Below are 26,164 nucleotides of genomic sequence, written 5' to 3' on the forward strand. Positions count from 1 at the left end.
AAAAATATTATTGGCTTCACTTTGTTGTAAAACCTGCGGACGCAGATGCAACTTCTATATTCTTTTCCTCGAAAATCAGCGTACATTTACGACACCGCATTTTCCTAGCATAATGCCTCACAACGACACGGCTGAATTATGCTGGAATATGGGAACCGCAAAAGTCAATAGAATCCTCTGTCGTTCGATCAGCATCAGCAGATGATCCCGTCGCGCCGTACTATTGATAAACGGAGCATAATACTTTTGACAATACTTTACAAAGTTTTTACACTCTGTTTACCGATAGCACAACGCGCACATTTTGCAACAGAAACGCTGTATCACTGCAAAGCGATTTAAAAGAACACTGTCACATGTGTCATTGTATTTAATTCGAATCGCGCTTTCTCTAGCTACTTTTTTTTAGATTTAATTAACATAATGAAATAAACGTTGGGACATTTGGGCAAATATAACACCATTATTGTACTAGTTGGAACTTTTCAGTGTTTTATAATTATAAATGCATTCACTGCCGAAAGATATTTTAAAGTTACATTTATCATAATATCGCAATTATAATGTTTTGATTTTAAGGAATGTTATTTCTGATATACTTCTTCACACACATTATACCAACTGAGATTCTTATTTTCGTCGATTTTATACAATTTTTAACAATTGCAACTTATACAATCTTGATTGTTGTGAGATTTGATTGTTCAATCGCGGGGAAACGTTAGAGATTCTCGTTCTTTTTAACGAAGAAATTATTTCGATCCGACGTTTCACGGTTCAATCTCAACACTGAGATTAAGCCATAAAGTATCGTCGCTTCATAAGACGACTGACTGAAGTGCCTGATGACAGTTCACGATATGGAGTACTTATTTACACCGTATACGAGTGCCCTAGACATAATATTGTCCGGAAATGCGATAAAAGAGAGTAGGTGACAACACAAAGAACTTGTCACTCAAACCATTTCTTCCTGATGCATTAATATTTGAGAGAAATTTGTCTCTATTTTTTGTGTTATTGCTGCTTTGCATTACTTTAAAAATGCACTATCTTACTTTTGTTCGATATTTCAAGATTTCCTTACTTTAGAACGTATTTCTATTGATATGTTTAAGATGTACAGAACTGAGAAAAACCCATATTTGATATAATTTGATATAATTTAATAGAAACAATAACGTAGAATAATTTACGAAGAAAATAATTCTTTTATATTTTATTTACTTAACATTACTCTGTCAGATTTGAACTTCTTTTACAGTTTGTTAAAATTATTTTAATAGAAAATAACTAAAAAGTTACAAGACTATGAAAGTTCTTAACATGAAACATATTTTATAAAAATGATGCCAAAATATTTCAAACAGCGAATTTAATTTGAATTTTATACTTTTTTTTACACATGCATTGTAGGCAAATGTAAAAAATTGGACATTACCTTTATAGGATGAACTAATAATTGCTTTAACTTTACACAGTTCGCTCGGCGTTTCTGCTGAGGCAAGATTAATGAAAATACCTGGCCATTATCGCAATACACCTGATCACGGCGATCAGCCGGGGTGGCCGAGGAATACGCTTGCGGCTGCAATTACGCGAGACCGAGAGTCGGTCTCGGATAGCAGATGCCGTATGAATGGGTCAAAGTGTTATCCGATACCGTCATCGGCCTTATAGATGAGTCGTGCAGAGCTTTGCGAATGCCAACCACCTTCCTTGAGAATTTTTTAATGCGTGTTTGATATAAATAATTAATAACACTGGAACAGTAATTAAGTATTGTTGCTTCAGTTAAATAGATGGAGAGAGAGAGAGAGAACAAATCTATTTATTTAGGGAAACAATTTTCTCGATTAATAAATTTCTTTTTGCAAATATTTAATGGATTAAAATTTTAATTCTATAACATTTCGAGAAAAAAATGGATTTAAAAAAAGAAGAATAAATATATTCTCTTTTATAAAAGATAAATGATCAATATCTCAATAATATTGAAATTTGTTGCGGCCGTGCTATTTTTCCGTTATTTAAGATTCTAAGGCATAAAAATGAATCAAATGTACATTAATATTAATAGTATGGAATGTAATAATTTTTGAATTCTGAGAAGACTATTTATGTTTTGTATTTTTTGTATTGCAATATTGATAAGTATTTTTAATATAAGTTTTAAATATAATTTATTTTAAATATAATATAATTTTTAAAATTTAATAGTATTTATAATATTAAATTGAGCTTTGCAAGTGTTAATAATTTTTATAAATTTACCGCAGAAGACGTTGTCATTCATTTGCCCTCGCTTGCGCGCGAGCATTTGCGTCAGTGAAAAAAACCGATAGATGTCGGCACGGAGTACACTGCATACTGTCATAACCTATAATTTGTAGCGTGTTTAGTAAACACAACTTCATACTTCAGTAATATTACTGATACTTATTTTATTCACGATGTTCGAGGCACATAGTATCAATGCAGAGCACAAAGATCTCATACATGACATCGCTTACGATTATTATGGAGAACGAATGGCGACATGTTCCAGTGATCAATTTGTTAAGGTATAGTAAACGAAAATAATTGATCTTTTTTTTATTTATTTGTGAATTCAAGTATTGCTTTTTATGGTTTTTTTACACATGCAAATGTTAAAAATATAATTTAGAATTTAATTTTATAAGCAATCTTATGGCAAATAATTATATAATAAAACGCCACAGGTTTGGGATGAAGATGAACACGGAAACTGGCACTTGACTGCTTCTTGGAAGGCTCACAGTGGTTCAGTATGGAAAGTTACTTGGGCGCATCCTGAATTTGGTCAAGTACTTGCTACATGTTCATTTGATCGAACTGCTGCTGTTTGGGAAGAAATCGGTACGGTATTTTAATTTTTTTATGTAAACTTGGTAAACGTCTTTATCATTTTCTATATCTTTTCTTTCTCAACAGTTGGCGAAGGGTCTGGGCCAGAGGCACGTGGTAGCAAGCATTGGATCAAAAGAACAAATTTAGTTGACTCCCGCACCTCAGTCACGGATGTAAAATTTGCACCAAAGATTTTAGGTCTCTTATTGGCCACTTGCAGCGCAGATGGATTTGTTCGGATATATGAGGCACCAGATATCATGAATTTGAGCCAGTGGACGTTACAACATGATATCAATTGCAAACTTTCATGTAGCTGTCTTTCATGGAATCCATCTCTTTCAAGGTAAGATTTTTACACGTTTACCTTTTTTTATCTTTATAATTTATGTTAGAAAAAGATACAAGATTAATTTATTACATGATATACAATGAAGAACGGAACATAAATATTTTATATTTTAAATTTTTATATTAATATTTGAAAAAATATTTTATAGATTACATCCACCTATGATAGCAGTCGGTAGTGACGATCCAAATCCAACGCTTGGAGCGAAGGTCTTCATTTACGAATATTCTGAGAGCAGTAGACGTTGGATGAAGATGGAGACATTGTCGAGTGTTACGGATGCCGTTTACGATATTGCATTTGCTCCTAATTTAGGCAGAAATTTCCACACACTAGCCATAGCTACGAAAGATGTACGGATAGCTACGTTGAAGCCGACGCAGTAAGTACAATTGTTCAATGCTACATAAAGAGCTTTGTTTGTAGACAAATTAAAGTGTAAATATTTACAATTTTTTTCTACAGGGACAGTTCGCAGTCTGGTGTATCGCAGTTCGAAACGAATATAGTCGCGCAATTCGATGATCATTACTGTACCGTGTGGCGTGTTAGCTGGAATTTTATGGGAACAATTTTAGCGAGTTCCGGCGACGACGGCTGTGTCCGATTGTGGAAAGACAATTTTATTAACCACTGGAAATGCATTTCGGTCCTCAAAGGGGACGGCACCCCGGTACAGGGTGCCGAAACTCCCCTTTTAGCGACTCCGCCGACTTCGTCCACGCCGGCACAGCAGACGCCGTCTACCACCAGGTACTACAAACTGGGTACCATCAGTCATCCAAGCCAAGTACCTTGGCATTAGAGGAACTAATCTCAATTTTTAGAACACATAATTGCCAGTTATTTTGTGTTTATTGACGCACCAACTTCTGCCAAACAAAAAGTATAAAATGTATTATCCTTTGTCACGGTAAAACTTGTGATTTGTGTTCTCCATCCATCCTTAGTTTATTGTTTGGTTTATATTTATATTATTATACAACTGCACCTTTAATGTTGGGCGTGTTATCTAAAGCAGCTACAAATTTGAATATCAAATATTTATGCTATGTTACATACACATAATGCTGTCCTGCACTTTTATAATCGAATGTTTTATGAAATAAGATTTCTTTTTGTATTTAGACGAACTCATGTTTATCACTTTGTAATATCATTTCATAAAATTTTTAAGTGCTAGGAAATTAAAGCAATTTATGTAACACATAAAATGTAAACAATTTTTGAGGTGGGTGGAGGATACGAGTATTATGATATTGACATAGGATATATGGATACGGTATTTGTTAAAAGTAGACGCAGAGAACCTTTTAGTATTCCTAAATTTTGATAAATTCTTTTTCACCATGATAAAGTTATGAATTGAATTTGAGATATTTGTAACACATTTTTCACTAATAAACGCTGTTTCTGCATCACGAATACCTTTTCATTTTCTCCTCCCTCGTTCTGTCAAAATTTGTCTGATTTATTTATTTCAATTTAATTCGTTTATTTCAATAGTTGTTTTTGATAATTTTTTCTTATTGTTGTGCCATATTTTGCAAACGATTTTATTTAATTAGCACGCGATGTTTTTTATTCGTGCGCTATTAAATAATCTTTGTTACCATTTCAGGGTCGTAAGCGTAGCCACAGTTACGGCGGAGAAGCCGATAGCTACCACTGTGTGCAATAATAAGTGGCAACCGCCCGTTATAAAGGGACGCTTTAGTAAATCTGTGTGGCTCGGTAATCCCAGCGAACCGACGCCGCCACCGCCACCGATCGTAACAAAGAAATAATTAGGAACGATCGTCCGCGACTTAGCAATGTGATTTAGTATTATTCTAAAATAAATGCGATATGTCGATTTTGATTTTTAATCGATTGTGATAACGCATAATTCAATATACTTGCATGCGAAATTGTTTTTCATAGTTTAATCGATTAGTCTTTCATAGTAATTCTGTGGTTGCATATCGATAAACCGATTGTGATAGTTGCTCTTTTATAAGAACTGTATAATGTATGAATGCATGAGTTGGGTTGAAATTGAAATATCTTATATTTTTTTAGAATTTTATTTTTTTATCGATATTTTAAAATTGAATTCCTTTACAGGATCTCGAATTTGTGAGAGCATTCTATCAAAGTAGAATTTTTTGATAAATATATTTTTAGAGGTCTTCTCCGATTACTTAGCTATTTTACTTGATATTGTTTCTATTTTTGAGAATTATTATTTACACCGATTGCCTTTCATCCGGGGACATCGTTAGCTGGCTATACAAATACTATAGAATATAAAATTATGTAAACATGATACACTTTTACATAGCTTATAAAGCATTCTTTTTTTTGAAGAATACGTGGTACTTATAAATAATAAAAATAAAAATATTTAGTTAATAGAACATGTTTCTTTTCTATATATACCTTTACATATTAAATATTGTGCGCACAGCTGATAAACAAACTTAAAATGAAATGAACATGAATGGTTTCATCAATTTCAATGTGTGTTTTCCTTATCTGCTACATATGTGAAACTACATGTGCAATAAATGACGGTAGCTTCAAAGCAAAACATTCACGTTCAGGAGGAATTCTTTTGATGCATTCAGATTGCTCTTCCATTGTGTTATTTTACAATGCACGCCGGAGTCGTGTATAAAATACGCAGCTACGAAGAAATTACATATATTTTCTGCTCTCATACAGAAGAAAAATTTACAATTTTAAGTTAAAAGTAACCGAGTTTTATCAGCGTATACTTAGTGCGTAATTAATCTTCGGAGAATTAATATGAATAACATAACCGAACCGATAAGAAGAAGTATTTTAGATGTGGTGCAAGACAATCTTCGCGCTGTAAATCGTGTAAGTATCGTTGTAATATTTCATTGTTTCTAGTATATCTTAATTGAAAACTTTATAACAATAATATCAAAATGATATTGCGTTAAAAATTTGCATGTAAAAGAAGTTATATATTTGTAAGATAAAACCATACTTGTAATTAAAAAAAGAATAGTATATTTCTTTATTTAAATGCAATATATAAATGCACGGCGAAGTAATATTAAGGATTTACCAAGTTTTATAGTTTTTCCCTTGAGTAGCTTAAGTTATATATGTAGCAAATATACGTCGCATTCTCTTTTTAGAAAACTTACGTTACGCGAGTTGCTTACTTCGGAGAATATCGTGGAACTCATGAAGTTTTGCGAAAGGTAGATTTTACCGTAAATCACCGACATGCGTCGTATCTTAACTTAGAGTTTTGCAATTGCGAATACAGTAATCTCCAAAAACTATTATACTAACACGATTTATTAAGTTCTGAAAGATATCGATCGTAATTTTACGTGTATAACGAAAATATAGCGAGCGAAATTTAAAGATAATTTTGCGCTGCACAGAAATAATATTTTCATAAAGCAGTATTGATCGAAATTCTCATTAAATGTTACAATTGAATTTAATTTCCTCCAAATAATTTATTTTGTAGAAAATGGAAGATATTATACATGAATTATGCATGGATTACAGCGATATGTCCATTACAGGCTTGTTTCTTGTTTATCCAACATGTTATATACATGTGTTAGAGGTATTTTAGTATCCAATCGCTGTATTATATAACACGTGCACTATGTAGAAATATAAAAATAAATCATCATCTATTATTAATTGGATATCGAATTTTATAAATTGCTTTTTTCGTAAGCACAATTACATCGATTCTTATTTATTTGTTATTTATTTTTCAAAGATATCTGTAAAGCGAGAAAATGCACGCATTGAACCACAGAATTTCGTTCTTTTGACAGGCATGGGAAGACATCATTTATAAGCATTACGAGCTTGTGTACACCATGCAGGACGATAAATGTAAATTCGGTAAAGCGATTCCTTTACCTTCGTATCATCACGTTCATCAAGTCGGTGGCCTGATTTGTGATGCATGTATGTACATAAGAACGACTCTGCATACATATATTGCATTTTCAGAGGTTTTTCGCGGGATGGTGTCACGCCTACACGATACCACCCACGTTGCCCGAGACCTTAAAAGGCCGTACATTGGACGACATTCAGAAGGAAGTCTCGAATTGCTTAATAAAAATCTACGCGTTGTGCGAATACATAGCAAATATAACGTGTGAAAAGGTTTGCAATTTTGCAGAAATCCAAAAGAGATAAATTCAACTAGCGGAAATCTAAAAGAAAAAATTCAAGCAGCATCAAACGGAACTGTAGCGAAACTTCAAAGAATTGCTCACAGCGTCCCGAATTTGATATTGAATAAAGCTTGGAACTTCTTTCGTTTTATTTTGTGACGCAGTTTTACTCGATTTTACAGTCGATCGACGTTCAAGACGTGCTGCAGAACTTGGGAGATAAGGCGGCCCGGTATCTCCCTGAAAGCACGGTTCTCGAGTTTCTCCTGAACGTGAAATCGCCTGTTCTGAAGACCGTCGAGGACCATCTACAAATGTATTCCGACATGTCACCGAGCACGTTTTGGGACGGTAATAATAATTATATGCGTAAAAAAAAACACAATAAACGTAGTATTAATGTTAAATATTAGCAAATTTAATCATCAACGCGCTGCTTCATCGTCGATTTTTGAGCGAAGATCAGAGCAGGGGGGACTCAATAATGCGTCTCGCGTGAATAAAAACGATTATTTATTTCAGAATATTTACAATATCAAAAAAACGTTCTGGTATGAGGGTACATGAGACTCGTGTGTGTCGGAAATAGTGTTCTAAACTAAGTACATATACAAACTTCAATGTCATTTCGCACAAGCGGCGGCTGGTCAGATTCGATCTCGTTATTTACGATATACAGGTGGTAAAACGCGCATGGAACGATGCTGTGATGTATTTTTATTCTAAGAAATGATAATTCCTTGGTGTGTGTTCTATTTCTCGTGTTACACGAAGACGAGGCGGGTGCGACCGGCATGCGGAATGTTCGCATTTTCGCTAAATTATCTTTGTGAATTACGTGCGATCGAGAATCCTTTCTCAGTGCTTTTGCTGATACATGTGATTATCTTACAGACAATAACGTCTGGCCACCGCCCTGCGATATCATACCACGCGACGTGTTCGATGAGCACGGCCGTCGAAAGGTTTCGTGCCATGCGGAACAGTGAAAAATAGAAATGTGCTGCGGAAATGAACAATTTCGCCAGCGAAATATGAGAAAACGGTGAGTTGTTTTCTCAGATTTAACTATCGAATGCAAGTGAAATAAAATAAAAAAATCCTCAGACCGCTGTGGTTTTGTTAGAAAAAATCTGTTACCGTTTATTAAAAAGTCACACCACAATTTTTATACTATAGTGCGCGTATAATGATCACACACGTACACACACACACATACACACACGCATACACACTCTCGCACACACGAATAAAGAATAGAAACTTTGGCAGTTGAATCCAGGGTTTTATTGTACGGTTCGTTTTTCTCGTGTCGTTTCTTTCTCATCGGATCGCAGGATACCTCTTGTAACATTGCTTATACTGCATACAGTTACAGTCTCTATGTGTGCAAAAGTTTTATAACAAGGGGGAGAGGGAGAGGAATGCGTAATCGGCTTGCGTTTCAACGATTACTAAAATTCTCTTCGACAATGTACACTCACAATGTTCCGACATCAATTCCATTAATGGCAATAATAATAATAATAATAATCATCATCAACGATTTAACCTCATTTTTTAATAGTCAGATCCCTCGGGAGCGACGTCATTTAACGTTCAAGCAATCGGGGAAACGATGCGTTCGCCGAGAAATTCTCGAGACATTACGGCGACTTGGCCGTTCTTTACACATCGAGTAATTCGCTAAGTATCTCCGAATCGTCCGTCATTTCCTTCAATGGATGGGAAACGCGGACGCGTGTGCTTCGTTCGTGTAGGACTGTCTCTTTCGCTTATTCGTTTGTATGCACATTTATAACAGACCGCAACGACGACGCGACTGCAAACAGTCACAACCTACATTCCGTCTATGGTTGATTCACCGCGAAGTTTCCGATCTGATAGACAAATACGGCGCTGCTTCAGCAAAGCTTTCCGATTTCAGTAACGTTGCCGCGTCGAAAGAGCAGACCAGAAACCAAATTGTGACTAAAGATTAAATCTGACAACAAAGAGTCAATTAGCGCGTTTAACAACCGAGATGTGAAATTGATTCTGCGATATAGACGAGTTTTTGCGCTTTCCGAGGCTGTGCTTGAAAGAATTTTGCTTTGAGTTTCTGTGTCCTATTTCTTTTTTAGATACATATCGATGCTGCTGCTTCACAACGAGCAATGCAATGTAAAGGCAAAAATAATATGCAATATAGTAGCATCAATCGTTTCATCGGTAGGTTAATTACGATTATATTATCGAACTCTAGAACGATTAGTTATACTAGCATCAATCTTATTTAAATATAATACGTGAACATCAAAAGACATATTTCTCTCTCTCTCTCTTTTTTTTCTCTCGCATTATGCACACAGCCATAGAGTACGTTCTATTTCTCACGTGAATCCTTGCAGTCGCAGCAGGATCGTCGCGTGCTCGGGACGTTGATCCTATACGCGAAAATCAATCTGTACAGATCGAAGCAAAATACGGATTATCACTTCTCGCGAAAGGGAGAGATTTTTTGTTGACGTGCGTGATATACCTTAAACGCAAACCGCCCAGCAGTCGACTGCTCGATGTCAAGGGGTCAAGCTACACGTCAAATTTTCATCTTATCCCTCGCGGATTAGCAACCCGATGGCGGAATGCGCCTCGCGGGTTGCTCTAATCGACAACAAGATTATCCCTGTATCGTACGGAGGATATGACGAGGCGCCATTCGGCGACCTTCTTTTTTTTTTTTTTTTTTTAAAGCTATATAATACAAAGAGACTATAAGCGGTAGCCTCTGCCGAATGAAGTACCAACGAGATTCACAAGCGTCGAAACAGGCAGTAAGTTAGAAGTACTATCGCGATTACCACACGTTTTCAGGGACGCGCCGCGTTAATCAGGCCGCGTCCCCTCTTCTATAGAGTAAGATTCAAGACTTTGAAAAACAACGTTCATCATACTCGGTACATTTACTTCGAAGGAAGTCGTTACTTTATACATTGTACAAGAGATACTTAATCTTACGGTGAAATCCAGAATACTGCAGACTGACGAAAGCGCGATGGGGATGTTTATCTATTCCTTTTTCTTCCTTCTTTCTTTTTTGTCTCATTACTCCACCGCTCTCGTGATCTTCGCTGTAACGCCCTTCTCGTCTGACTCGACTCCTATGGATGGAGATACAAACGATATGTCTCTGACAACTTTTCCGATTCTCCCGTTCTCTCTACCGCTCCCGCCGCTCCTGTTTACGCGTTGTCGGCGTTGTAAATAATTACGACGCGCACAGCGTGACGCGGCGGTGATGATCATCCCCCTTCAGTATACGTTATTCTGGTCTGGCGCTTCCCCGACGACTTAACGCATATACATATTTATACTTACATCGACTAGACAAATTGTACAGTGTGTGTGTTGCGTTCATAGTAAAAGTGGGAATGGAATCGTTAATATAACGCGACTTGTACAAAATATCTTCCGCGTCTCGAGGTATGTACAGGGAGTGTACGTGCGGCGGGCGAGACCGCGCGAGCTCGCTCGCGCACACGTCGTAAAACTCACTCTTTATCCATATGAGGAGCTCGTCGAGGTTCCACCGGGGCTCGGTCACGAAACTACGTACGAGGTGAGAAAAGCCGGCGGAGCAGCCGGTCGGGATGTTCGTCCTTCTTCAGTGTAAAAAGGGCACTTGATTCAACAGAGAGACGCAAAATCGTGACGCTTTGTCGGAATGGAAATGTAAACCCGTCGAACTCGTACCGGCACGCGCCCGTCCCGGACAACACAAACGTTCGAAAGAATATCTTACATTGAATCTCGATTTCATAGACGCTATAATTTTCACACTTGGATAATAATAGATATCTTACTCACGCGAACATCCTTTAGAGGTCTAAAAGAAACTTCCTTCAGCCTTCCAAAAGACGTGTTTTAATCTCCGCGCAAACTATAAACGCTTCCTACATGATTCTTTTGTGTCGTTCGGGACTCACGGCTATCTCGCGATTGACAACGGCGTGATTCACAGCAGATCGCTCACGCTGCAAGTGCAGGCCCCGTGGTGGGTGTAGGGTCACACGGAGCTCTCCCGCTTGGCCATCACCACCGGTGTGCCTATCGTCGCTTCTTTCTGCGACTGTTGGACCGCTGGACAGCACTGGGCAGGCACCCGTGTTTCGCAATCCTTCGTCAGAAGCGTGCCGCTCGGACAAGTCCTGGCGACGACACCCAAACCGGTGTACAGCATAGGAGGGCTCATTGTCATCGACATCGATTGAACGCTCTGGCTGGGCCAGTGTTGCCTCGGCAGGGTGCAAACGCCACTCTCGTAGACATCGCCCACCATCGGCTGAAACTGAAACATGTCACTCATGATTTTCGTTATAGCAACATGAAGTAACGTACTTAGGCCATCAAATATTATATCCCGACGCGCAACTTGAATCTTGTTCAATAATTTATTTCTTTCTTTAATCGTCAAAATGTATTTATTATATTATTAATGTAAACCCACTTGTTTCATAATTAATCTAGATTTATTATTTATTCAAATGATTTTAACGTAATCGGTAATTATTGCAAAGAGATGTTTAGATAATCAGTTAATTCTGAATAACCGCGTAAAATGCGTAATACAAAATGACACGTATTAGTTATAAGCTACTGTTATTTCGCTAAACATGCATGAAATATTTGCACGACATTTACGTTATTTAGTTTACAATGGAACTCACGCTTTTATGCTTCGTTGACAAGTTCGAGAATTCGTGCAGTGGCATGCCGTTGCGAATTGTGCAGTAACCGACGTAACTGCTGTGTCCGCTGATGGAAGTCACCGTCGAGTGTTCCAGAAGGCTTCTCGATGGTGATGTCTCGATCGTAGACACCAGACGTCTCTTCCTTAAGTATTCTGATGGTTCGTCACCTACAGAAAAATTTCACTGGTGTTTTACAACCGAAAATTTCGCCACAGAGTTTTATGAGCGCGTAAATGGGAACGAGGGAATGTGCGAAAGAAAGAAAATTTATAACCACGTAAAGGGCTGAATAGAGGCGTTTTATCAGAAGATTTTACTTCAATCCTAAAGAAAATATATTTTTAGAAAACCTTTAAAGATTTGCATAAATAGTATATTCATATAATTTTCAAAAAATTTTTTATCACGATTACTTTTTTAATAATAAAGAATTTTCCAGACAAATTTGACATTTGAGGGAATTAAAGCTTTCAATATTTTATCGCACTAATGAATTTTGCCATATTTTTCTCGTATTTTATTATATTTTATTATATTTTACATTGCAATATAATTTCAAGCTCATTTTATAATTTTGCCGAATTCGAAATTAATAGAATTGTTAGCGCGAATTGCGTACCGCAAAGATACGAACCAGTGATCTGCTGCGGAATGATATCCGGATTCTTCTCGTCGCTTTCGCTGAGATCACCGCTGGTGTCTAACTTTCTGAACGGGCTGCTGGGATGCTTCTCATCTGCGAGCAGACTACATCCCTCTCGGAATCGTAACTCCCTTTGTATAGGGACGGCTTTCGTCTGCTTCGCGTGATCCTCCATCTGGGATTTGTGTTGCTCCTCTACATGCGAGTGCTGAATCCGTAAGACAACCATCACAATAATAGCGACGATGATGAGAGCCGTCACCACGCCGATCATCACGCTCAGCATCGGTGTCAGTCTGACGTGTTGCCTTGGTCGTTCTGCAACATCAACAAGTGAAAAATGGATGATTAGAAACCGTCGACATTGATCGTAGAACCGTCTAGTCGCGAACAGCTTAGTGATAATTTTACGCAATTTTCAATCATTATATTTTAACATAAATAAATTTCTATAAAAATGCTTTTAAGCGCTTTAATATCTTGACGCGATATCGAAAATTTAATGGATTACGTGATGTACTAACATCATCGCAGCTTATTTGATGTTATAAAATAATATATCATGCATGACGTTACAAGCATCGTTTTTAGAGGAATAAAAAGCATTGCACGTGTGGAAGTCATGCTCGACTTATTCGTGTATCCCGTTGAAATGCTAAATATAAATCACAACGAAATACATTCTATTTTAATAGAGATATAAAGCGTGATCCCCAATCGGCAATAGACGAATTAAAAATTACGATAACAATATATCGCGTCGGGCAAACAACGGGAAAATCGTTCAGCAGTATTAAATCGCCAATTCCTGATTTTCTGTGCGGTCATAAAAGCGCTCGGAGCTTTTTACGTGGCTCACTCGGCGAATTAATATTGAGTCGATAGCTTTTCATCATCCGACAAATTGGTAGTGGCTCTTCATTCGCGCTCTTTCATCGATGTGAAAGTTTTCTGTATAATTATCCAAATCTCACGTAGAGGCTTTTGAGATTATGCATGTCAAATAACTTCAAGCACATGTAGACATCGTGAAATAAAAGCGTCACGACTCACGAGAATTACTGAAAATTATTGAAAAGACTAAAAAAAGGGGGAAAAAAATGTTTAGAAAATGAAAATTACACTTGTTTAATTTGCAGTTTTTCACATTATTATTATAAATGAAATTTTCTCCGTTAATCTTTCTCCGTGGTTTTATAAGATAAATAACATTTTACAATTTTATTTTTGAGAAAATTAACTTTTCTTTTCGGAGAGTTATGCCAATTTTCTCCCCAAAAGACGATATGATCTTCTATGGTAAAGAATTTTGTGTCATAAGCAAGAAAGTTTGAGAACCATTTATGTAGGATACCAGATAGAGTGATAGCTCTCGAGTCTATACTTTCTTGGAACTTTCAAGCAAACCAAGTACCGGAGCTTGTTCAAAAGATGTCAAAGGCTTTGGAGTTGTTAACGTAGCAAGTGCTGTAGCAAGTTTCGCAAGGATTTTTGCGAGTATCAACCGAATATCAATTTACTCGAATGCATAATGTATTGAAATATACATATTAGAATCGATACGGTATATTTTTCATACACCATCGACATATCCGATTTTTAACGTGAAAATATTAGCGTTATTGTGCCCTCGAGTTTAGAGAGAGGAAATAGAAAAATTCGCACTCACCCGACTCGGAGGTCAATTGTTTCTCTGGCAGTCTGAGCGTGCCGGCCTGCACCACCATCGCCTCGCTGCGACCTTTGTCGTTGTAAGCGTAAATGCAGGCTTGGTAAAGAGCGCCGGACTCCAGGTGTGTAACGCTGAAGCGTGGCACCGACGACGTCAAATTGGCACGCAACTCCTGACTGTTGCTCTCGCGCACTTCCAACAGAAAGGACTGCGGCAGGCCGCCGTTGAAGCCCTCGGCACATCGCACGGAGAACGAATTGGTCGACGTGTTCGAGGTCGTGCAATTGTGAACCATGTCCGGCCGACCTGTCACGGATAAGGTACGCCTGCGTTTTAAAATGCGCCGCGTGCACGAAACTATTCGCGCGCTCGTAACAGCTCGTAATGAACACGAAGTGAAGTTGCGATAATATCGTGAGGGCGGCCTTTGAGTTCTCCAAGTGCGCCCTACAATGCTTTTACGACAACTGATGTGTCTTCTCGCCGGAAATATCACACTAGATAAGAGGGATGATAAAAGAAAAAAAATGATGTAATGGAAAAAAACGACGAAAAAAAGAAGAAGAGGAATCAGATCGATTTGTATGTTGAGACACATAAATTGGAGACATCGATAATTTTGACGGTTACATCAGTCTTTATTTTTTATGGAATAACTACCGGTTTGAAAATTTGATTCAATGCTTTAAATAACTCGTTATTTGAAAGCTTTGACAGATCTAGATTGAAATATTTGTCTGCTTTCATTCCACAGTAGTCGAGTGAATTGCAGAAATAAACGAATTAAAGCCAGAAATACCGTTAGAAATATTTTTGTTTTGTCAACACAATGACCAAAGCCTCTTAAGATTACTGACATAACTTCGCGTTCAGATTAAATTAAAAGTGTAACACAATTTTTTTTGCTTGCTCTATTTAGTTTTTATATTCAGCTTCATATTTCGAAAAACACGCGTATGCTCATCGTACATTCATGGGATGTTTGGCTCGCTTTGTTAAATATATGTTTAATAAAAATCATATTTGTATATTAAAAAAAATGTGATAAGTTAAATTGTGAAAAATTCCGAGTCTCGTTGATATTTGAAGAGTCGGAAAAAAATGTAAATTTAAACGTGATATAATTTTATAACGTTTCAGAAATGTATCCTTGCTTTTTCTCTATATCAAAGTGCGCTAAATTTTCAATGAAACTAATTATATAAGTAGAACGGTAACTCTTCGGCGTTAGCGTGTTAAGAAAGTTACTCCAACTTCCAATGCCGCGTTTCTTTTCTCGCCTGAAATGATGTATAGTCCCATACAGACGATGAAGGGGCGGTGATTACGCGACGTATCGTTTCATGTGTGCGGTAGATTCGCGAATCAGGGCGTGATAGTCGCTCTGTAAATCCGGTTCACGGTGTGCTGGCGCATACAAGCCACTTGTAACCGAGTCGGCTGTAAAGATATATACGGTTGTCTGGTTTTTCCTGTAAGGGTATTAGCCGCGGCGGTACACTTTGCGGCTCGTAAAAGCCGACTAAAAGGGCGCGAACGAGATGAGAACGGGGGGGGGGGGGGGGGAAATACGGGCGCGCCGCGTCGCGGGGGACGAAATAAAGAAAAGGAAATAAGCGGAAATACGCCGAGAGTTGTTCTCGCGTTTATGGTTGCTGAAAAATCATAGCCGGACACCTGCTACCATTTCGCGGTGCCTGGTTTTTATCTGCCTACGTCGGATCGCTTTTTGCGGCAGCGCGCGATGATGGGAAAGGCAAAAGCTGTTTTCTTTTATACGCGTCGAAATGCACGTTCCTGTATACGCGGTACACGCGCGTTTTCTTTGCATTAGAGCAATCCGATAGCACGATCCGCGAATCGTAATTAATTGGTAACTCGAGCATCGATACGGCGGAAATACGGCTGTTGGGATAATGGGAATATCAATGATACAGATCTACCGGACTCGCGTGGATTTTCTAAGTCAAATTTTAAAACAAAACGCAACGATATCAGATTCACAATAATAATTCGCACGGCAAATAAAGAAATAATAACAACAAATTCTCTCTGGGAGAAGAGATGCGATGCTATAGTAAAATTTCTTATATTCTGTCTACATCGCGGACTTCACGGAAGTAATTCGTGACTGCAAGAATGCCGCAGTTAATTTATATCATTATTATAATAATACTAATTGGAACTGATTATAATTACAAGTTTTCGGAGTTTCGCGTAATTGAATAAATCTCTCTCTCTCTCTCTCTCTCTCTCTCTCTCTCTCTCTCTCTCTCTCTAATAAAACGTCAGACATCTTTTTAATTTTATACCAAGATTGGAATTAGTTATTCAATTACGCAAATATGAAACTTTGGAAACTAAGGAACAAAATCCGGATTTTAAATTAGCATAAAATTGCAATTCCTGAAAGAGTTAAATCTCTCAAATGAAAACTATTAGTTTTATTATTAGTTTCAGCAATTTGCGAAAAACAAGGTAATTCGATATAGGCTAATTAAATATAGAAAATTCATCACGTAGCAGCAGATAAATTCTTAATGTTTGAGGAGTCTGAACATTTTCTATCTTGATCTACTAATTTCAATTTGCATAAGAGCCAATCATAAATTATAAAAGAATTAAATTGAGTTTGTAAAAATAAATATTTTAAAGTACACTTTAAAAGACATTTATATTTTGTACAACTTTATCGCATATCGCAATCTTGTCGTGACAGTCGGTTTTCATGATCGAAATTCACACTACGTTTCGAGAGAGCCAGTCAGTTTGTATTTTCGCGAATATCACGATGCGAATACGAATGCGGATACCTTACCCGCTGGTATAATGTGATAGACACAGGGCACTTGTTGTTGCCCGATGTGATTGCTGGCCCAGCAGAGCAACGTGCCGTAATCTAATTCCGTCATTGGCGTATACGAGACGATGGAGGATGTGCCAGCTCGCGCGATGTGACCAGCCGCAACGTCGATACTCTCGGCGGAGTTATTGAAGGTCCAGCGGAATTGCACTTCCGGTGGATTTGCATCCACTTGGCAGGATATATTCGCTTTCTCTTGCTTTGCCACGCCGTGGACCTTTGTCTGATTTGGCTTGCACGTGGGAGCGACTGCGAGCACGAAAGATGAACGGTGCCGATAAATAATTGAGACGGGCAAACGCGCAAGATATCTTCATGCAGCGCGGCTCATGGATTTCCTTATACTACTGTTAAATATATTTAATGGTGTGTAATTTGTCCATATGTCGCGGTCTGTCATGAATTCTCATCAAATCATTCATCATTCATTTTACGTCAAAGTTTGTTACGGAACTTGATTTGATTAGTAAATAAGATATGCAATATGTTTGCTCGTTATGTTTAATTTTTAATTTTATCAGGTTTTCTAACAAATTAGAATTACCTCTTTTATTGAAAATTCAATGGGAGAAAATAAAAATTTTTGAAATTTAATATCTTGATGATTCAGCCGTAAATTATATTTTTCAAATATTCTCGTGAAATATTACGTGAAAAGAGATGTTCTCCGTCGCTCATTTAAACGAATAAAGCTTAATTTACATAGATAATTTAATTTCAACGTGAAATAACTCTATAATAAAGTAGCTAAATTAAAATTGAAGCATAAAAATTCACCCTGAAATTCGTCAATATTTAGTATTACTTCTCTTCTTCATAAATGGCCAAATAAATTAATTTTCAGTGTTACATAATTCTGTAATTAAATAAATTAATTAAGTAATTCTTCAAATTTTTTAAATCCTTATAATTATCTTTTTCATGGTCGGTTATACCGGTATTATTATGTTAATGATGTGCTCATTGTAATTTTTAGCAGCAAATTTCTACATTAAATATGCGAATATCAGCCTTGCTATATTGAGTTTTGCGTTCCATAGTGAACCAACACATTTGGCATTCCCGAATAAATTCAAATATTGATTAACAAAACTATTGCAATCCGAAATATTTCGATATCGTATCCGATAATCTGCACGCGTAAAACGGGCAAACAGTTCGAGCGATCTAGATATACACGCAATTCACGAGGGACGTTCAGACGTACGCACGCACGTAAGCCCGGAATTAAAATTTCACAGTGGGAATTTATGGGACTGAATCTTTGCGCGGGGAATTATAATCTATTATTAATTAAAGCCGATCGACCGAACTGTATATATGTACGTTTCTGTTGCGTTGCGTCGATATCGCTGCCTCCGTTATTCCAGTTCTTAGCGTGATGCATAAATGGAACAATTATCTAATTGTCATCGAGAGGATTTAATCAATATCAATCAGGATTTAATAATTCGTTTAACAACAAATTAATCTATGAGAATCCGATTATATGTTTCATTATACGTCGAGAGACACGAAAAGTATTGAATTTTTTGTTTGTTAATTGTTAAAAGCGTTACTGCACGATTAATACGTGAGGGAATACTAAATAATTTAATCGTGCTTAATGCCAGGATTAATTTAATACACTCCCTCAATTCACATTTCTTAGTTCTCGGACATAAATTCTCTGTATGTGAATATAAATCCTCTTTCACTGAGGCGTCTGACCTATTCAGTGCCTCACTACTGGCGCTATAGAGAAAGATACGTACACATTACGTTCAGGTAAAAGGGCGAGCTCTCGCCGTCGCCCTCGGTGTTATATCCCACGCAAGTGTAATTGCCGGCGCTCTTGCGATCGACCCCCTGCAGCACCAGGCTCTGGTTGCTGATTATGATTCCCTGCGTGATGTTGTGATGGAGTGCCTTGCTCTGGAAGAAACACGGTAATTGGCGCTCCTCTCGCCGAGTAGATTGAACCGCCTAGCCTCGTCGGGATGCGAGGATAATTTCTCGTGCGGGTGCGCGTGTGTGTATATGTGAATGAGAATCTAGTCACACACTAGTCCCCGGCTCGTCGAGAGCGAATGAGGTGTGTGCTCGCGGCAAGGTTGACGGAAAGTTATTATAAAAGTTTAATGTTTTTTCAAGTGTCGAAGTTTGTATTCGGCCTTAATGTAAGTCGATGCTTTCGACGCGCGGCGTGTGCGAGCGAGTTACAGGTATAATCAAGCTTGTTAGCCGGCAAGAGACCAATCTGTTTACGACACCCAAGGTTTCAGAACTTTCCACGGCGCGCGGTATGAACGAATTACTCGCGACGAACATTCTCACGCGCACTTCCGAGATTGATTAATGACAATCGCAGCGATGCGAGATAAAGCGATGTTTACAAACGAAGCTTTCCGAAATGTCCTGTTATTTTTTAATCGTGCATTTTCCCAAAATTTGCGATTTTAAATAATGTAGATGCTTAAATAAATAAATGATTTATGAGAGATATTTATCTCTTGTACTGAATGATAATTTTTTGAATAAATTTAGTTAAAATGCAAAGTTTCGTGCTTTTAACAAGCTGCTGACTGTATAACTTATTTTTATATAATATTGTTTCAAAATCGTGTGCACATGATTCTGAAAATGGATCAGGTACGCTTTTAGATCTCATCAAAATTTTACAATGATTCGAAACGACCGAATGTCCGCGTATCGAATTTCATTCAAACGGAAATATCGGGCACGTCTCTATAAAATAACATTACGTTTCTACTTTTATCCGGAATCAAACTGAGTTCTCGCTCACCTGATGTCGCCATTCCACCTTGTAAACCGCCGGTTCGGCCTGTATGAGGCAGTCGAAGTAGACGTCCGTGCCCTCGCGTATGGTGTTCGGATTCAGCGACGTGCCGAGCTGGATCTGCGTCTCCGGCGTGTCTGCGAATCATGATCTTCGATAAGCTCAAAATCGACCGAGAATTCTCGCTCTGAATAAATAAGAAAAGAGCGTCGGGCGTTCGCACGCGCGCGTATCCCTCCGTGGGGGGAAACGAGTGCCGACGAGACGTCGCCGTCGTTTATGAGCTTACATTGTATCTGGAGTATCCAGTCGTCCTCTATCGCCGCGGTCCCCAAGTCCCGATTTTCAGCTTGACACGACAAGTGTCTGCCGGCGTCCGCCTTCGTCGCCATGAAAGATAAAATGCTGGTGGTCGTGTTGCCATCCTCAGAGGTCTGTAACAACATTATGATAACGTGCATCGCGGTCCCTTCGCTCACGTTACATCGCCCATATTGTCTTTCTCTTTATCGCTAACGATCGACCGGCCTGCTTCTGCCATCTGTGTCGATAACGCTGATGTGTTCACTTCCCATATATTAAAAGCGTATCTATCACTCTAGCTGGAGTGTCGACGTTAACTGTAGTCGAAATTGTCGATCAATCTATCGTTACCCCACTCGAAGGATCAGCCTATTTTCTGACAATGAAGAAGTGGCTTTTATCGTTTTTCGAAATCGTATCATTACGTCAGGTTTCACTGCATTATTCAGTGTACGTCTGATTGATTTCCGCGACTTACGCGATCGCATTAGCGAGAGTGCGCGAACGCAGTAGATAAAAGAATGCTTTTTTTATTTTTTGAGGTTTGTCTATATCAAGTACATTCGCTCGTTTTCTTCATCTAACATTAAAAACACATCTATCACAAGTAAGAAACTTTACACTACGTGTAGTGAAACTTTAAAAGTAATACGGATAATGATACACATATGGGTGATACAATTTTTTAGCGTGTAACTTCATCATTCAATTTTGCTCTTAAAGAATTACATTTTTTAAAGTACTCATCTATAATTCTCAATTTGGAATAAGTTTGAATTTTATTCTTACGACGCTTTAAAATTTGCTGTTTCTTTGCTTTTCAAAAGTCTGAGTTGACGATTTAACATTTTTTTCTTTCACATTTTATTTTCCTTCGTGAACTAAAAATCGTGAAAAGATTTTCGTATTTACAGTGACAGTAAAAATTATATACTTATAGATGTGATAATTTCACGTCGATTCAAAACCGTCGTTGACGCTGACAGTTGATTCGTTCTTCGGAGTTCATTGAATCGGAACTCATTCAGAGGCGGAGAAAACGCCTGTGAAAAATCAGACGCGCGAAGTCTTCGCGGAAAGTCGCGCGTTCGAGAGGGACTTCCGATTCGATTTACATCGTCGGAGCGCGCACTCAACGTAATTTGCAAACCTTCGCACAGCTTCTTAAAGCGACCGTAAAATAAGGTTCTCCCGCGCGTACGGTCGCGCACATGTGTGCTCTTGGTTGCTGGCGGTGGTGGTGCGTGAATTATTGTTATCGCGGGACCACCACCGTCCTCCTGCCGCCGAGCGTGCTACGAGCCCTTGGTAAAAGCTAGTCGTTAGGCGACGAATAATTTAAATCAGAGCACCGCGGCGGTCCCGCGAATTCGCGCTCGCAATTAAGGCGAATCGATGCCTTTAATGGACGTCCGGTATGTCGAGTGGCCGGTTAAATCCTCTCGCTCACCATTGATACGGTCGCCGAAATTTATCTCCGTCCGTTCGTACGATCGAACGGTTTGCTAGACGCGCGCGTGGGTGGGTAAAAACCCGACAAAGCCGCCTTTCCAGTAAATCAGTTATTTGCCAGTTAGCGTTCAGTAAATAGTGACGCCGTCGATTGATAGTATTGCCAGAGTTGAGCAAATAACACGTGTCATGAGGAAAAGAGTACGAATTTTCTCTCTCTCTCTCTCTCTCTCTCTCTCTCTCTCTCTTTCTCTCTTTTTTTAATGTCGATTTTGATTAGAGAACAAATGTGAAAGCATGTTTTATTTTTGTAACGATTTATCACAGTGCGATCTCGAAACATTCGCTTTAGCTTTGTTTTCTTTTTTCTCACTATTGTCTGAACAAATACTTTAGGTTGTTCCGAGGTACTTGAAAAACATAAAAATGTAAAATTTACATTTTCCTTAATTTTTTCAGTATTAACGTTAAAAGCGCAGTTTTATTCGACACTTTATCGAATGGCCATTTTACCAAAGTGCGTAACAGAACTGACATTTTTGCATTTCTAATTCAATGAAATAAATAAATAAATTCTAGAGAATTCGTTCGCATCTGCATTTGCGGATTTCTTTTAACTTTACAAATTGCAAATCGCGGAAAGTGGAGAACATCTGCTTCGCTTCTGCATCTCGCATACATATCGTTATATTCGTAAAATGATATGCAGCTTTATAAAATCGGTATTTAAAAGTTCCGTAGCTTACAAAAAATCAAGTTCATAGATTATGAACTACATGTAATAAACCCACGTTTCACATGTTCCGTGAATTAAATATCCGAAACTTTCTGCAAAAGCCCGCTCAGCGGACCGGAGCCCAATGGACCGGAGTTCGTGGATTATACTCCTAGCATAAAATGGGAATTATGCGCAGGCGGTAGCCGAGAAAAATGCATCGCCCTCATTATTCATCTCGCCCGAACGAAATAAAGCAAAATATATTTTATAGAACCTCGAAATATCCCGGGCGGTTTTTTAACTTTCCCGTGACATTTTGAAAAAGTGGACACGCACAGTCGAGCCTTCAATCACGCGCGAGGAGGCGTCGCGTCCTGTCGCGCGATTAAAAAATAATCGCGAGGCGGAACGCGGCAGGACAGTCGCGCGCGAATAATAAATTTCGCGTCTTGTCGGGGAAATAAATCAACGAGGTAGGGTGGCCCGCGCGCTCTAATTTCGTTCGGATGGCGGTGGCCGAGAGCTACGCCGCTCGCGGTGGCCCGCGCAAAGATAATTACGAAATGAGATGCGCTATCCATTAAAAATATATTTCCGGTTGCGCGTTCCCGGCGAGAGAAGGATCAGATCGATTAACGTAATTGCTGTAATTCCGCGGGCGATACCGGCGGAGAAAAACACTTCGCTCGCGCGCGAAAGCTCGTTTACGAGGTAATTACGTGTATACAAGTACCTACCATCACGCGGGGATGCGTAATCGCGGGCAGTCGGAGAAGGATGATGCGCGGAGCTCGCCGAGGAATTGCGTGATTACGGAAAGAGCAAGAAGAAGAGAAATAAGAAGAAGAAGAAGACGAAGAAGAAGAAGAAGAAGAAGAAGAAGAAGAAGAAGAAGAAGAGAAACGGCCTCTCATTCCCGGTCGACGCCACTGTGGATTATAGCAGTTCTCTCATCGTATTCCTTCCTTCCTCCCCGTCGTCGCTTCTATGTTTAACTTTCTTACGTAAGCGCGGCGAAACAATCTCCAGTGTCGCGCCGCGCAACGCGCCAGTATCGACTTTGGAACAATATTTTCTCTGTCCCGCACGCGGAGCGCCTTTCATTTCACCTCTTTCTTTCTCCTCGGCCGGTCGTCGTCACCACCGCTCTTAATCCGCCGCCGCTACCCCCCCAGCAAATATTTACGTCGTCGTCTTAAGTGCGGATCAAAACGCGGCGGGATACGGCGCGCGTCGCGTTGTTTGCGCGTTCGTGTGTACCACCCGGTGTGTTTTATCGGAGGTGGGCGGACGGGGTGGCGGCGGGGTTACCGATGTCGCGGGGGAAATCGAAGTAGAATAAACAGCGGGCCGTGCTCGATTTCGCCCGACAACGGGTCAATTTATTCGAAAGTACGTTCTTTCATTTCGTCGCTAATCCGCGTTTCCATTGACGTTTGTTTGCTTTGTATACGAAATACCTTCATCCGTTTCTCGTGACAGTAACGCCGCGCCCCGGTTAGAGAGCGCGTTCGATTTACGTTAAATCGGAATTTATTTCGCTGCGCGTTCGCGGAATGAAATTGAATGAATTAATGAATTGTGTCGGAACGCAGGAAAGGCGGAAAGAGAAAGGGAGAAAGGGAGAAAGGGCGCAAGGGATCTCGCACTCATAGATCAAGTATTATCGTAATCGTTCCGTCGAGATATGCTTTATTCGCGCTTTAATTAGATTTATCGACATCCGCAATAGTACTTTGGCGCTGTTGATTAATCCCATAACGATGAAATGTTACACTTTTTTTTTATTGATACGCACGATTCGATGGCGTAACCACGTTTTGCGCAGAGAGTTTCTAGGTTTTTTTTTCATTTCATTTTCAATTCTACGCGGTAAATCGATACGCGATTTGAGGAGATATGAAAAGAATTTCTGTGCCGTAAATGAAATGTTCTGATTGTTCCATAAACAATTGGTAGCCAACATTTCGTCGCTGCATTTTCTACTCTCCGGGTCTGATAAAATCAATTTTTATATCGTTAATTAACTTATCTTTATTTTTCATAACTGAAACGTAAACATTTTGTTTTATTGAAAAATTTTTTAAAATCCTCAATGTATAAAAAAAGACAGCCAATGTTGATTTAAAACAAAAAATTGGTATACAAAAAAGTAACTTGTAAACAATTTTAGCGGATTATGTATTGATAGAATGTTTATTTCGTTTAATTCCGTTCAGTCATTATCGTGTTGTGCACTATCTTAACGTTACGTTAAAAATTCATTTCGACATTGTGACTTAGGAATAGTTGCATTTCCCATCAATTAAGCGTAATCCCTGCACCGTGCACGGTATTGTAAGCGGCAGTCAATCACGTAATCGGCTATGCCTAAGTCCTTTTTTTTCTATGTCCGTCGCTTAATCCGCGGAAATTGAACGTGGAAATTGCAGCCCAACCACGATGAAATTAGGAGACACATGTCAATCAGACAAACGATTCGAGGCGAAGCGGGAGATCAATCTGTCTTTCATTAATACGGAGATTAATTCCATACCAAAGTATCGTTAACAAAAGACGATCGTAAATACAGTAATTTTAAGTGGAAAAAAATATAATCGGTCATACACCGTGATTTCTATGAACACTTCAATAAAAAATTGAAAAATTAAATAGAAAAAAAGATCTCGTTAGTTCTTTTAATATTTTTTACGTTACATTGTGAATTGTTTTTAGAGGAAACAATGTATGAGAAAAATTGAAAGTTTAAACATTCATACAGGACCAAACTTTTTTAGACGTGACAGATGTGTTTTTGATATATTACACTAAAAAAACGAGCCCGACAGTCCAGAAACTTGGTGCTTATGATTTTGTTTAATTTTTAAAAAACATTTACGTTCAGAATAATCGACAGAATAATAAAAAATTTAACGCACTATTACAAATAGCGATCGAATAATTAATCTTTGTCACAGATGAAGAAAATGGTGCTTTTTGTACTAATACGTTTCACAGAATTAATTATCTACACGGTTATATATTAAAGCGGTACTCTCGTTAAAAGTGAGTGCGATTGATGAGATACCCTGCACATTGTGCAAGGGGCATCTCCTTTATTTAAGACCACAAGTTCAGCTTTATACGCGGTCCGGGAACAGTCGGGCGGAACGTATGTTCGCGCAAGGACGAAAATTGTTCCGTCGAGGGACACACTTACGGTCTCTTTGGTCTCCACTAAGCGCTGACCGTTCCTCCACCAGGTGACGCTGGCCGATGGCCTGGAACCGGAAGTTGCGCAGACCAAGTCGTACTTCTTGCCCGCCGACAGCGGCTGGTTCGCGCCAATTATCTTCACTTCCAGCGGGCTGACTGAAAATTATTTAATTCACTGGTTGAATAACGGACGATGCTGTGATTCTTTGAAGATATAAGAAATGCTCATAAAAAAGAACTCTTTGCGATCCAGATTAATTTCGACAAATAACAGTGTTAAGTGTTTTGTTCTCGTTTTAACACTTTCAGAATAAAATGATTTATTTGATTTAATATAATTATCAATTCTTGTTATTTAAAAAATTTTATGTAAATTAGAAGAATGTAATTTACTGATATGTATTACGCTATGTAGAA

At 38.6% G+C, this 26,164-nt stretch overlaps 3 protein-coding genes across 5 annotated transcripts in view; 2 read left to right on the plus strand and 1 right to left on the minus strand.

Annotated features, from left to right (window-relative positions):
* Positions 1 to 2,330: 2,330 nt before the first annotated feature.
* On the plus strand, positions 2,331 to 5,622 carry Nup44A (nuclear pore complex protein Nup44A). 2 transcript variants are annotated; one of them, XM_012368199.2, is made up of 6 exons: positions 2,331 to 2,564; positions 2,724 to 2,880; positions 2,956 to 3,217; positions 3,372 to 3,605; positions 3,689 to 3,976; positions 4,845 to 5,622. In XM_012368199.2, exons 1-6 carry the CDS (start codon positions 2,454 to 2,456, stop codon positions 5,008 to 5,010), a joined length of 1,218 nt encoding a protein of 405 aa, XP_012223622.1. In that variant the 5' UTR covers positions 2,331 to 2,453; the 3' UTR covers positions 5,011 to 5,622. The 2 variants fall into 2 exon arrangements, with proteins under 2 accessions (XP_012223622.1, XP_067210648.1); XM_067354547.1 differs by lacking the exon at positions 4,845 to 5,622 and having other exon boundaries at positions 2,333 to 2,564; positions 3,689 to 4,648.
* A 142-nt stretch (positions 5,623 to 5,764) lies between these two features.
* On the plus strand, positions 5,765 to 7,864 carry LOC136999783 (uncharacterized). Its single transcript, XM_067354554.1, has 3 exons — positions 5,765 to 7,152; positions 7,223 to 7,381; positions 7,575 to 7,864. The coding sequence occupies exons 1-3, from the start codon at positions 7,087 to 7,089 to the stop codon at positions 7,803 to 7,805; spliced, it is 456 nt and encodes a 151-aa protein (XP_067210655.1). The 5' UTR covers positions 5,765 to 7,086; the 3' UTR covers positions 7,806 to 7,864.
* Positions 7,865 to 7,888: 24 nt separating this feature from the next.
* Positions 7,889 to 26,164, minus strand: part of LOC105672893 (neural cell adhesion molecule 2) — a 197,873-nt gene continuing 179,597 nt past the window's right edge. For both annotated transcript variants that reach the window (XM_012368141.2, XM_067354513.1), the window contains 9 exons: positions 25,752 to 25,903; positions 20,369 to 20,513; positions 20,086 to 20,216; positions 19,055 to 19,214; positions 17,256 to 17,549; positions 14,435 to 14,743; positions 12,757 to 13,083; positions 12,099 to 12,289; positions 7,889 to 11,719 (listed from right to left, as the gene is read on the minus strand). In XM_012368141.2, coding sequence (XP_012223564.1) covers positions 11,438 to 11,719; positions 12,099 to 12,289; positions 12,757 to 13,083; positions 14,435 to 14,743; positions 17,256 to 17,549; positions 19,055 to 19,214; positions 20,086 to 20,216; positions 20,369 to 20,513; positions 25,752 to 25,903 — 1,991 coding nt within the window. In that variant the 3' untranslated portion in view covers positions 7,889 to 11,437. The remainder of the gene's footprint in view (positions 11,720 to 12,098; positions 12,290 to 12,756; positions 13,084 to 14,434; positions 14,744 to 17,255; positions 17,550 to 19,054; positions 19,215 to 20,085; positions 20,217 to 20,368; positions 20,514 to 25,751; positions 25,904 to 26,164) is intronic.

Source organism: Linepithema humile, chromosome 4, assembly GCF_040581485.1.
Source record: "Linepithema humile isolate Giens D197 chromosome 4, Lhum_UNIL_v1.0, whole genome shotgun sequence".
In the NCBI taxonomy this organism is placed as follows: domain Eukaryota; kingdom Metazoa; phylum Arthropoda; class Insecta; order Hymenoptera; family Formicidae; genus Linepithema; species Linepithema humile.